At 43.5% G+C, this 13,446-nt stretch overlaps 1 protein-coding gene across 4 annotated transcripts in view; it reads left to right on the top strand.

Annotated features, from left to right (window-relative positions):
- Positions 1–13,446, top strand: part of wrn (WRN RecQ like helicase) — an 81,846-nt gene that overhangs the window by 44,278 nt on the left and 24,122 nt on the right. For all 4 annotated transcript variants that reach the window (XM_062971711.1, XM_062971712.1, XM_062971710.1 and 1 more), the window contains exons 20-23: positions 1,203–1,384; positions 8,612–8,713; positions 9,013–9,105; positions 11,121–11,262. In XM_062971711.1, coding sequence (XP_062827781.1) covers positions 1,203–1,384; positions 8,612–8,713; positions 9,013–9,105; positions 11,121–11,262 — 519 coding nt within the window. The remainder of the gene's footprint in view (positions 1–1,202; positions 1,385–8,611; positions 8,714–9,012; positions 9,106–11,120; positions 11,263–13,446) is intronic.

The raw sequence follows: 13,446 nt of genomic DNA, 5'->3' as shown, positions 1-13,446 counted from the left end.
AGACAGAACAGAGGTGCTTGCCATTAAGGGTCCTAATCTGGGGATGGAGGTGTGTCAGCCAGTTCTGGATGCTATTACCCTCCCCCTGTGTTCGCAGCTTGGAAGTGCTCTTGGATCCGTCTCTGCAAATGTCAGCCCAGGTAGATGTGATGGTCAGGAGTGCTTACTATCAGCTTCGGCTGATTCACCTTCCTAAATTTGGAGGACATAAAGATGGTGTTGTATGTGCTGGTAACCTTGGGGTTGGACTTCTGCAATGCACTTTACATTGGGCTACCTTTGAACTAAGTTCGGAAACTCCAGCTGGTTCAAAATACAGCAGCTGGACTGGTTACAGGAACATCCAGGAGTGAGTGTATTACATATCGTAAAGACACTCAACTAGCTGCCAATTAGTTTCTAGGCAATGTACAAGGTGTTGGTTTTGACCTTTAAAGCCCTACATGGTTTGGGTCCAGGTTACCTAAAAGATCGCCTTCGCCCTTACAATCTGCTCCTAAGGTTCTCTGGGGGGCGATTACTCCAACCAGCCAGAACCCAACTGGTGACCATCACCCAGAGGACCTTCTCATCGGCCGCCCCAAGACTATAGAATGACCTACCGGAAGAACTCTGACAGCTAAATGAGCTGTCAAAATTTAAAAACTATCTAAAGACCAATCTCTTCTGGGAGCTTACTCAGATGTTTTTTAAACATGAGTTTTAAATGTGTGCCCTTTGTTTCATCTCTGTTTTGTGTATTTTAATACATGTTTTATAGAAATACATTTTAATATGTATCTTTTATGGAAATACATTTTAATATGTGTATTTGTGGTATTTTTACAATGTTTATATGCTTTAAGTATTCTGTAACCCGCCTTAAGCCATGAGGAGAGGTGGGTAATAATAATAATAATAATAATAATAATAATAATAATAATAATAATAATAATAATAATAATTGTATGCCCAAGTCTCACAGTTGGCACAGAATTCCAGAATCAGTCCTAGTATGACACTTTTTTTTGCAGTTTGACTTTATTCCTTTTGAGTACTTTATATTAAATGAACAGCAGGAAAGCCTTGGAAGTATTGGTACAAATTAAAAATATGACCTGTGCTGTATGTACTATAGACCAGTGTATAGCATATAAACTATATGCACTTTCTTTTTAGATTGAACTTAACAGTGATGCTTGGCTATTGTGCTTGTTTCCCAGTGTATTGTAGCTACTGTAGCCTTTGGAATGGGCATCAATAAAGCAGATATTCGAACAGTTATTCATTATGGAGCTCCAAAGGAAATGGAATCATACTATCAGGAAATTGGAAGGGCTGGCCGTGATGGACTTCCTGCCTCTTGCCATGTGTTATGGACCCCAGCTGACCTGAGTTTCAATAGGTAAAGAGTACTGCCATGTTGTATTAGTGGAACTGTGTGGATAATGTATGTGCAGTACTTAGAATACAGTAAAGTCTCACTTATCCAACATTCGCTTATCCAACGTTCTGGATTATCTAATGCAGTCTGCCTCCCGCTCAGATCCACAGCTGTTTCTCTATTAGTCAATGTTTTAATACATTTTGATGTTTTGGTGCTAAATTCATAAATACAATAATTATTACATAATGTTACCATATATTGAACTGCTTTTTCTGTTGATTTGTTGTAAAACATGATGTTTTGGTGCTTAATTTGTAAAATCATAATGTAATTTGACATTTAATAGGCTTTTCCTTAATCCTTCCTTATTATCCAACATTTTTGCTTATCCAACGTTCTGCCAGCCCGTTTATGTTGGATAAGTGAGACTCTACTGGAGATATGCTCTCCACTCCCCTTTCCCCCTCTCTTGTCTTCCGACCTCCTATTTCTGTGGTCGGTGACAGAGGGGATTAGAATGAACTTTTTAGTCATTTTGCCTTCATTGACAGCATCCACAACTCTACATATATTACAAGGTTAGTATCTGTAAGAGGGAGCGTTATTTACTCTTGTAAGCTTACTATGTGCTTCAGGACCTGGTCTTTGCAGGGCTCTAAATCAAAACAGGGAACCGATACAGCTTGAGTGTTATGATTGAGCCTCATGGCTCTGCTTCTGGCAGACGTGGACGTAAGACTCCTCGAGAGTCAGATACTCTCGAGGAGCGCGAAAGAAAGAGGCTGCGAGATATCTTTGCAGAACCATCTGACGAAGAGTCTTTTGAGGGGTTTACGGAGAGAATGGAGGAAGAGCTGGTTAGCTCAGAAGAGGATGAGATGGATTGGACTCGGGTAAGGGAGGAATTGGGTGCCACTGGCAATGATGGGATGGAAGATGATTGGGGACCTTCAGGACTAGACCCATGGACAAGCTGGAGGGATGGGACGGGATCCACAGCTGGGGATGCTGTGGGGCGTAGTCAGAGGTGTTCCAGTTCTGATGAGGAAAGTGATGAGGAAACGCCCGGGTTAAGGAGAACAGCTGATAGTGATGAGGACTTGTAACTGGCATAAAATGGGGCTTGGGAGCAATAGCAAATTGCGTTGGGCAAGGTAATCTGGACAAACGCTTGGGATCTGTGTGGGACGTTTTCCTGAAGACGGGTGTGTTTCGTGTGCTGATTACCTTTGACCTTCCGTCGTCTTCTTGACGGACGCCATCTGCTACTCTGGATTTACGGACTGAACTGACTACGGGCTTGGATTCTCCTTCTGGACTTGGAAAACTGCAAACGTCTGCTTCTGCCTATCGACCTTCGGAAAGAACTGGGACTACTCTACTGCTTCAATCCTCGGCTGTTGTGTTTGTATTGGAAGTTTGCCTGCTGGGTGTAGGAGTGACTTCTAAGTTACTCAAAACATAGTACTGGCAGCAGAGAGGCATCTGCTGCCAATTAGTTACATTCTTTTGAACTCTTTGTTTCCCAGCTTCTGTTTTGTTTGTTCCCAAGCTGAAGCAAGCTGTTTTGATTTTACCCGGATTAAACTCCGGTTTAATCCGGTTTATCTTTTGAACGTTTTTCTTGCCCCTTTTTGCTTTTTGAGGCTAATGTTGCCTGGCCCTTGTCTTTTACGGGCATTTTGAGTTCTGTAAATCCAATAAACTCTGTTATCTTTGATCTTGTGGCGTTCTGTCCTTGACAGATTGCCCAACGCCCATAAAAAGTTTTACTGCAGTAATAAATCTCGTCAAGAAGACGATGGATGAGTTAAAGGCTAGATTTGAGCAATTACAAATGGCTTTTAACGCCACTCAAGCAGCTCATTCTGTTAAAGGACATGTTTTGACCCCTGAACGCTTTGACGGATCCAGGTGCAAACTGCCAACTTTTTTGGCACAAGTTGAGCTTTATTTTTCCCAGCTCAGTGCTCAAGCTTGCCCTACGGACACTAGCAAGGTGGCTTTTATTTTGAGTTTGTTGACTGGTCCCGCAGGACAATGGGCCACCAATTTGATTTTGGGAAATGACCCAGTCAAGGACAATTTGAATAACTTTAAGAAGCTACTAACTGACACTTTTGGGGATCCCCTCCGTACGGAGAATGCTGGGTGGGCTCTGTATCGGCTGAAACAGGGAAAGGGGACTGTTTTGGATTACTTAAATAAGTTTAATTTGTACCGTCACCAACTGGACTGGGGGGAAAATGCATTCATGCTTTTGTTTACTGCTGGTTTAAGTGATTATCTCCAGGATGAATTGGCACGCTTGGAGCCGGCCGAAAATTGGGAGGCCTTAGTGGCTAAAGTGCTGCGTTTGGACGCCAGGTTCGAGTCCCGTAAGCACTCGAAAGCAATGTGTGCGCCACCTATGCATGTAACCAAGGCACCTGTGGTAATGGGGGAAGAGCCTATGGAGCTTGGGGTCTTTAAAAAGCTGTCTACAGAAGAAAAGAACCGTAGGAGGCAGCTGGGGTTGTGTTTGTACTGTGGGAATGCTGGGCATTTTGCCAAAAACTGTAATGTGAAACCTTCCCAGCTTTCGGGAAAAGGCCAGCCCTAGTGCGACGTGAGTCCAACGCATTAGGGCTTTTAAAGCAGTCAACTGAGGGGAAGAAGCATGTTTTCGTACCCATTACGTTATCTGTTGGGGGAGAGGAACTTGTTTCTACTTTGGCACTGCTGGACTCAGGGGCTACGGTCTCTTACGTGGATATTGAGTTTGCTAGGAAGCATGGCATTCCTATAGTGCGCAAGGCATGCGACGTGTGGGTGGAAGGAGCGGATGGGAGACTGCTGGAGACTGGGGTGGTTAACCATGAGACCTCAGCAGTAATGTGGGAAGTGCAGGGAGTAACGGGAACGTTTGTGTGGGATATTACGAGCCTGCCCAGATACGATGTGATCCTGGGGATGGATTGGCTAGCTGTAGTAAATCCACAAGTAGACTGGGTGACGCGTAAGCTGACCTTAAAGAGGCAGGAATGTTGTACTCTGAACACTACTCAGCCTGATATGGAGGGAGTGCCTGCTGAGTATGGGGAGTTCTCTGATGTATTTTGTAAAAAGGAAGCGGACAAGTTACCGCCGCACAGGCCGTATGATTGCGCCATTAAATTAGCGGAAGGTGCGAGATTGCCAGCAGGAAGGCTGTACGCCTTGACTGTACCGGAAAGGCAAGCTTTACGTGAGTTCCTAGATGAGAATTTAGCCAAGGGGTTTATTCGCCCCTCTAGCTCTCCAACTGCGGCGCCGGTATTCTTTGTTGCCAAAAAGACTGGGGACCTCAGGTTGGTTTGCGACTATCGGATCCTTAATAAATACACCATTCGGGATAGGTACCCGCTACCTTTAATCTCGGAACTACTATCAAGGGTGCAAGGGGCTAAGGTCTTTACCAAGCTTGACCTGCAGGGGGCGTATAACTTAATCAGAATACGGGAAGGTGATGAATGGAAGACGGTATTTAACACGTGTTTCGGATGCCACGAGTTCCGAGTCATGCCTTTCGGACTTTGCAATGCGCCTGCGGTCTTCCAGAGGTTCATAAACGATGTGTTTAGGGACCTAATTGACCAATTTGTGGTGATCTATTTGGATGATATCTTGATTTTTTCTAAGGACGAGAAAGAACATCGTCAGCATGTCAAGCAGGTTCTGCACCGTCTGCGGGCTAATGGGCTCTTCGCCAAGGCTTCCAAGTGCGTCTTTCATGTGCCTGAAGTGGAGTTCCTAGGTCATGTAGTGTCAGGTAGGGAACTTAAAATGGACCCACATAAGGTTGACGCAGTCAACTCATGGCAGGAACTCAAGACTAAGAAGGATGTGCAAAGGTTCTTAGGGTTCGCTAATTACTACTGGGAGTTTATCCCAAATTTTGCCAAGCTCACGGTGCCTTTGACGCAGCTCCTGCGTAAAAAACAGCCATTTGTGTGGGGGCGGGAAGCTCACGATGCGTTTTTGCAATTAAAGTCTAGCTTTCAGTCAGACAACATACTAACACATCCTGATGTTGACAAACCGTTCGTGGTAGAAGCGGACGCTTCTAGCTACGCGTTGGGGGCTGTATTGTCTCAAAAAGATTCCTCAGGGACCTTGCGTCCCTGTGGATTTTACTCGCGGCAACTAACACCATTTGAGCAGAACTATACCATATGGGAGAAGGAGTTATTGGCGATTAAGGTGGCGTTTGAGGTGTGGCGGCACTGGCTAGAAGGGGCGCGGCACCAAATCGTGGTCCGGTCTGATCACAAGAATTTGGAGCACTTGCAAACAGCTAAAAAGTTAAACCAGCGTCAAATCCGATGGGCTTTGTTTTTCTCCAGGTTTAACTTCAAAGTGCAATTCGTGGAAGGGAAGGCTAACTTGCGGGCCGATGCCTTGTCCCGCAAGCCGGAGTTTAAGACCAATGAGCAGGTAGTATGTCAGACCATCTTGCCTACTGCCTCTCTGTGTGTTGTAGACAATGAGCTTGGGTTACATGACCAGATCATTGAGGCTCAGAGAGAAGATGTGTGGACTCAGGAACAACTCATGCTGTTGTCAGCAGGTAACCGTACAATACTGCCTCACCTGCAAGATCAAAACGGAGTATTGGTACGCAGGGGGCAGGTCTATGTACCAGTGGGGGCCCTCAGGTTGGAGGTGATTAGAGCCCACCATGACGAACCCATGGCTGGGCACTTTGGCAGATTCAAGACCGTGCAGCTCATCACCAGGAGCTATTGGTGGCCGAAGATGCGGCAAGACATTCTGCGCTTTTGTGACAGCTGCGCCGTTTGCCAGCAGAGTAAGACGCCTGTTGGGCGCCCTAGAGGGTTGTTGTCGTCTCTACCTGTTCCTGAGAGGCCATGGCAAATCATTTCCATGGATTTCATTTCGGATTTGCCTAAGTCTGGGGGTTATACTTGTATTTGGGTGGTGGTGGATTTATTTATCAAACTGGCTCATTTTATTCCTTGTTCGACCATTCCGGCGGCCCCTACGTTGGCGTTGTTGTTTACTAAGCACATCTATCGTTTGCACGGAGCTCCTGAGGTGATTATTTCGGATAGGGCTCCACAATTTGTGTCACGCTTTTGGAAACACTTCCATGAGTGCTTAGGTACCAAGTTAAACGTCTCTTCAGCGTTTCATCCTCAAACGGATGGCCAGTCGGAACGGGTTAATGGGCTTTTAGAGCAATATCTACGTTGTTTTTGTTTAGATCAACCCACTGCTTGGGTGAAATGGCTACCGGTGGCGGAGTTCGCTTACAACAATGCGGTGCACACGTCTAGTCAGCATACGCCGTTTGAACTGACTTATGGTTTTCACCCACGGGGAGGTGTGGCACCGTCGACCAATGTGGTCTCCTCTGACCCTGTGTACCGCTCCTCGGAAATGGCTGCGTTGCATGATGTTGCCCGTCGCTTACTGTTGGAAGCTAAGGCAACGCAAAAGACTCAGGCCGACCGCCGCAGGCAGGCAGGGGAGGAGTTGGAAGAAGGGGATTTGGTGTGGTTGTCTTCCAAGCACATTAAACAGGCTGGGGGAAAGTTTGCGCCTCGGTATTTGGGTCCCTTTCCTATAGTTAAAAAGATTTCTTCCGTTGCGTTTCGTTTGCGTCTACCGTCTAGTTTAAAGGTCCATCCAGTGTTCCATCGTTCGCTGTTGAAATTAGATACCTCCAGTCGTCGTGGTGCTATAGCGGAGGATATCACTGCCACCTCTCCGCCTTCGGGGGAGGAGGCCTTTGTGAGAGGGGATAGTGTTATGATTGAGCCTCATGGCTCTGCTTCTGGCAGACGTGGACGTAAGACTCCTCGAGAGTCAGATACTCTCGAGGAGCGCGAAAGAAAGAGGCTGCGAGATATCTTTGCAGAACCATCTGACGAAGAGTCTTTTGAGGGGTTTACGGAGAGAATGGAGGAAGAGCTGGTTAGCTCAGAAGAGGATGAGATGGATTGGACTCGGGTAAGGGAGGAATTGGGTGCCACTGGCAATGATGGGATGGAAGATGATTGGGGACCTTCAGGACTAGACCCATGGACAAGCTGGAGGGATGGGACGGGATCCACAGCTGGGGATGCTGTGGGGCGTAGTCAGAGGTGTTCCAGTTCTGATGAGGAAAGTGATGAGGAAACGCCCGGGTTAAGGAGAACAGCTGATAGTGATGAGGACTTGTAACTGGCATAAAATGGGGCTTGGGAGCAATAGCAAATTGCGTTGGGCAAGGTAATCTGGACAAACGCTTGGGATCTGTGTGGGACGTTTTCCTGAAGACGGGTGTGTTTCGTGTGCTGATTACCTTTGACCTTCCGTCGTCTTCTTGACGGACGCCATCTGCTACTCTGGATTTACGGACTGAACTGACTACGGGCTTGGATTCTCCTTCTGGACTTGGAAAACTGCAAACGTCTGCTTCTGCCTATCGACCTTCAGAAAGAACTGGGACTACTCTACTGCTTCAATCCTCGGCTGTTGTGTTTGTATTGGAAGTTTGCCTGCTGGGTGTAGGAGTGACTTCTAAGTTACTCAAAACATAGTACTGGCAGCAGAGAGGCATCTGCTGCCAATTAGTTACATTCTTTTGAACTCTTTGTTTCCCAGCTTCTGTTTTGTTTATTCCCAAGCTGAAGCAAGCTGTTTTGATTTTACCCGGATTAAACTCCGGTTTAATCCGGTTTATCTTTTGAACGTTTTTCTTGCCCCTTTTTGCTTTTTGAGGCTAATGTTGCCTGGCCCTTGTCTTTTACGGGCATTTTGAGTTCTGTAAATCCAATAAACTCTGTTATCTTTGATCTTGTGGCGTTCTGTCCTTGACATTGAGTCATGTTCTCATTGCAGTTGTTGTGTTCCCAGTGTGTGATAGGCTGTGGAAATGGTAAAAAGAGTATAATAATGGAGGCAAGGTTAAAGAGTTTATCCTGGGGTGCTATTTATATTTATTTTAGGTAGATTGAATCTCTATTGAAAGCTAGAGGAACTATGAAGTACTTCCAGGCTTAATGGTGCTATATAAGTGACAATTTGATATTTTGTTGTTAATTTCTAAACGTTTATTTGCTACATTTATAGCTATGGCAAATGTATGGTGTGTGGAAAGGTCATTTGTTTGTTGTTCATTATATCAATAATTCCAGATGTTTTATATTCTTTTGAAAAGGAACAGGGAGGGAGATATTGGTGAATTACTAATATTTCAACTCATGTCTCTTGTTTAAGACACCTGCTTAATATGATACATAGTGAGAGGTTTCGCCTGTACAAACTGAAGATGATGGCAACGATTGAGAAATACCTCAACTCGAACAGCTGTAGGCGAAAGTAAGTGTTATATTCTCTATATTTTCACTGCCAAAAATGGGTGCTGTCAACACATCAAAATAAACGTTTTCCAAAGTTTTGAAAAATGCCACTTGAGAGTCTAATACATTTTTGTGTTTGTGCTGTGAATTTCACACTTTGAAAAAATATATATACCTGTCTCAAGATGATTCAAGGCCAAATAATTAACTGTCTAGTGAATCATTTAATTGTGATAATTTCAGCTCATTGTTTTCTTCAATGAATTTAACATGTGAACTCTTGTTCTTTTATTTAATTCCCAATGTTCCCTTGGGCAGAATCATTTTGTCTCATTTTGAAGACAAACAACTCCGAAAGGCCTCGTCCGGCATCATGGGAACAGAAAAATGTTGTGATAATTGCAGATCCAGGTAAATGTTCCACCTGAAAGATTAGAGGTTTGGAACTGTCTTTCCACAGCTTACATGTTAAGGGACAATACAGCTCTAATGTCTTTCTGCTAATGATGTATTTTCAAAAGCTTGTTAGTTTTCACATGAAGTGTGTTTCATTGGTATTCCATGCTGCTCAGTCATATACTGTCAAAAATAAATCACAGAATGCAATTTTAGTTTTGCTATCAATTTTATATTTTTATGTAAATTTTACATTTTTATGTACAGGGTGCTATAGTTGTAGTTAGCCTTTTTATTCTCACAATAACCTTGACGAAGATTAAGTCAAGAGACAAAAACTTGCATAGAGTTATTTAATAGGCTTCAAGGATAAATAGGAATTTGGACTCCTGTGATCTAATTTAAGGGTTCATCTACTGTATACTGTAGAATTAATGCAGTTTGACACCCCTTTAACTGCCATGGTGCAATGCTATGCAATCCTCGGAAATGTAGTTTTGAAAAAACATTAGCCTTCTCTTCCAAAGAGTGCTGGTGTCTCACTAAAATACAAATCTCTTGATTCCATAGCATTGATCCATGACAGTTAAGGTAGTGTCAAACAAGCATGAGTTCTGTAGTTAGATGTACCTCAAGATGTGATTGCTTCTACCACTTCTTAGAGCCCCTTCCATGTAGAGAAAGATTAAATCTTTGGGAGGCATTTAATTTAGGGAAAATGTAGTGTAGGTATCTTGAGACTACCTTGATGTGCTTTTTTAGTTCAAATGTTCGACATCTTCAAATGTGACACCTACCTACTGAAGGTGCTGTAGCTGGCATTCCTGCATTCTGTGCAGTGTGTGTCTTTTTGATTCCTTGGCCTATCAAGCTCTATGAGCCTGTAATCCCTTGCCATTATCAAAGATGGCTAGGGGTTATGGGTGTACAGTCCAACAATATCTGGAGGGCCAATGTTATGTAGTCCCAAGCTATAAACTTACAATTTTTGTATGCGTCAGGGAAAGAGTTACATGTAATCTTTTATAATACTGGATCTCTGGATCATCCAGTGAGATGGATAGGAAGGATGATCAGAAAGTGGTTAACACAATGTACAGTATCCTGCCACAGGATGTGACAATGACTGTCGATGAATCAGTAAGCAAAATAATACATTTCTATTAAATTGTGAAATGCATAACTAATAGAAAGTTCCATATTTTCAACTAAGAGAGACACACGTACTAAGTATCAGAGTAGGCTAACTTCCAAATTACGAAATATGTAGCAAAGCTGTCTCTGTTCAGAAGGAAAATCTTATGAAAGGAGTATTGTTCCATATAAACTATTTCATCTCAGAAAGAGATAGATCTAATACTGCTGCAGTTCAATGCCTGCTATTGCTATGGGACAGGAGAAGATTTTGTGCCGGAATTGTGTTGAGGAAAATGGAAGAATTGATTTCCCCTCAACTGAGGTGTACTACATATCTCAGCATCATTGAGATGAGGAATGACTCTTCCCTCTGCTGCTGATAATTCTAGTCATTCGAATATTAGCTTGGGTTCTCCTATGATTTACTTACGTATTTATGTCTCTTGACAATGCTAAAATATTAATAGAATGTGGAGTGTGTAACATGAAATACAAATGTGTACATAAGCCCATTTATTTTAAAAGTTTTTAAAGTTACGTTAAAAATCAAAACAGTGGATCAAGAAAAGAAATATAGAATATGAACACAAAAATTGCCAAGAAAACAAAAATAAAAAATAAAATAAAATTAAAATTTAGATGACCTCCGATCTGTCCTGGTCAAAAGAAAACAATATAGATTTCATCCTCTAGGCCTCCCAGTGTTGCCTCCTTTCTTAACCCCCCCCTCCCAATTACTCTTGTCAAAATTGGCAAGTGCTTCTCTTCCTTGTGCAAAAAATAAACAAAAGGTTTCCAGTCTTTCAGAAAATTTTCTGCTGTCCTTTCTTTTAGTAATGTTTACTTCATTGATTGTAAATATTTTATATATTTTATTCTGTTTTTATTTTTAGACACAGTCAGAATATTTGTATAGTTGAAAAAGAAGACAGTTTTGAAGATTTTGGTCAGCAAGCTTACAAATTGATGTCTGCTGTATGTGCCTTAAATGAAAGATTTGGCATGGGTGTTCCAGTATTGTTTCTCAGGGGATCTGTAAGTATTCTTGTTATCAGCTTTACTAAGAATAAGGCAAAAATACTAAGGGGAGTTGGGGACTGATAATCCAGTACCTTCTGATGTTCTGTGCTGTTATCCTAAATAAGAGGAAGAACAAGCTTTGTTTTGCTGACTATATACATGATAAAGATTTGTAACTACGATTTGAACATTCATAATAATAATGCACAGTAATAGGGTGGATTGATTCATTAAATCATCTATTATTTACATAATGCAAGTACAGTAGTTAAAAAACGTAAGCCTCCAACATTCCGATTCATATATTTTCTGAACCCTCATGCATAGTTAAAAGGTTGCATAGTTAAAAGGTTGCCATAGCAATTAAAATATACCTATTCACATCTAAATAAAGCTTTTATATTGCCCACAAGCACAATTCAAAGCCTCTGGCATTGCTGCCCACATGCATTTTGAATCACATAATATAATTTGCACAGGTTTGTTCTTGCAAGCTGAAGAATTTGTGTAACACATATGGACAGTAAGCAAAATTGCTGACTAGAAACGTAGTTCCCAGAGTTCTTCGGAAGATTTTGTTCTTAACCACACAGATAAGAATTCCTCCTTAATGTGAAAAGTAGTAGTTTTTTGGTTTTGGTTGACGATCTAAACCAGTGGGTGCCAAACTTATTTGGCCTGCTGCCCCCTTTCCAGAAAAAATACTACCCAGCGCCGCCTGGAAAGGCAGGAGTGGCTTAGAGGGATGGGCATGGCTCCTTCTCAAGAGGGCGGGGCTGAGTCTCTCCCCTAGTCCAAGATGCAGGGCTGGGAGGGGGAGGTGGGCGGGGCCACAAATGGGCGGCCAGGACTGGGATGGGTGGAGTTACGAGCTCTGATGTAAGGCTGAGCTTCTCTCCCTGTCCTGCGGCTCCTGCCAGAACACAGGGGGTGGGGCTAGAGGGGGGGGGGCTCTTCCCAAGTGCCTGATGGGGCTGAACCTCTATATCCCACCCCCGTGTTCTAACAAGCGCCTCAGGGGAGGTATACAGAGGCTCAGCCCTTTCTCACGCTCTTGAGAAGAGGCCCCACCCCAAGCCCCGCCCTTTAGTCCTAAAAGGCCTCTCAGGAGAGGTATAGAGGCTCAGCCCTGTCTTGGCCTCTTTGAAGGAGGCCCCGCCCCCTTCTCTAACTCCGCCCTCTGTGTCCCAACAAGCGCCTCAGGAGAGGTATAGATTCTCAGCCCTGTCTCGAGCTCTTGGGAAGAAGCCACGCCCACTCTTCTAGCTCCACCCCCCGTGTGTCCTAAGAGGCATCTCAGCTGCTCAGCCCTGTCTCTGGCACATCGGAAGAGGCCCGGCCCCTCCCCTGGCCCTGCCCCCGTGTCCTAATAGGTGCCATCACCGCCCCCCTGGATCGCTGCAGCGCCCACCGGGGGGTGGTAGCACCCACTTTGGGAATCACTGATCTAAACCATTCATGCTAGGTACAGTAAGAAGTACAGTAGAGTCTCACTTATCCAACATAAACGGGCCGGCAGAATGTTGGATAAGCGAATATGTTGGATAATAAGGAGAGATTAAGGAGAATCCTATTAAATATCAAATTAGGTTATGATTTTACAAATTAAGCACCAAAACATCATGTTAGACAACAAATTTGATAGAAAAAGTCATTCAGTACGCAGTAATGTTATGTGGTAATTACTGTATTTACAAATTTAGCACCAAAATATCACGATGTATTGAAAACATTGACTACAAAAATGCGTTGGATAATCCAGAACGTTGGATAAGCGAGTGTTGGATAAGTGAGACTCTACTGTAAATGTATCAGGTAGTGCAGGGATGTCAAATCCATTTTCATTGAGGTCCATATGGTTAAGGCAACCATTGAAGGGCCATTGAATCTGGGTTGCTGTGAGTAGGTCCATGCTCCAGTAGCATTATCTCCTGATATTTCACCCACATCTATGGCAGGCATCCTCAGAGGTTGTGAGGTCTGTTGGAAACTAGGCAATTGAGGTTTATATATCTGTGGAATGTTCAGAGCGGGCAAAAGAATTGTCTGTTTGAGGCAAGTGTGAATGTTGCAATTGCCCACCTTGATTAGCATTTAATAGCCGTTCAGCTTCAAGCCATTGAATCCATAGACTGAGAATCCATGGGTAAAGAGGGCCAACTATATTTCTTTTGACATAGTAGTAAATGTTCTACGTAT

This window comes from Anolis carolinensis, chromosome 2 (assembly GCF_035594765.1).
Source record: "Anolis carolinensis isolate JA03-04 chromosome 2, rAnoCar3.1.pri, whole genome shotgun sequence".
NCBI lineage: Eukaryota > Metazoa > Chordata > Lepidosauria > Squamata > Dactyloidae > Anolis > Anolis carolinensis.
Note: the sequence above shows the minus strand (reverse complement) of the source record. Positions and strands in the feature narration are given on the sequence as shown.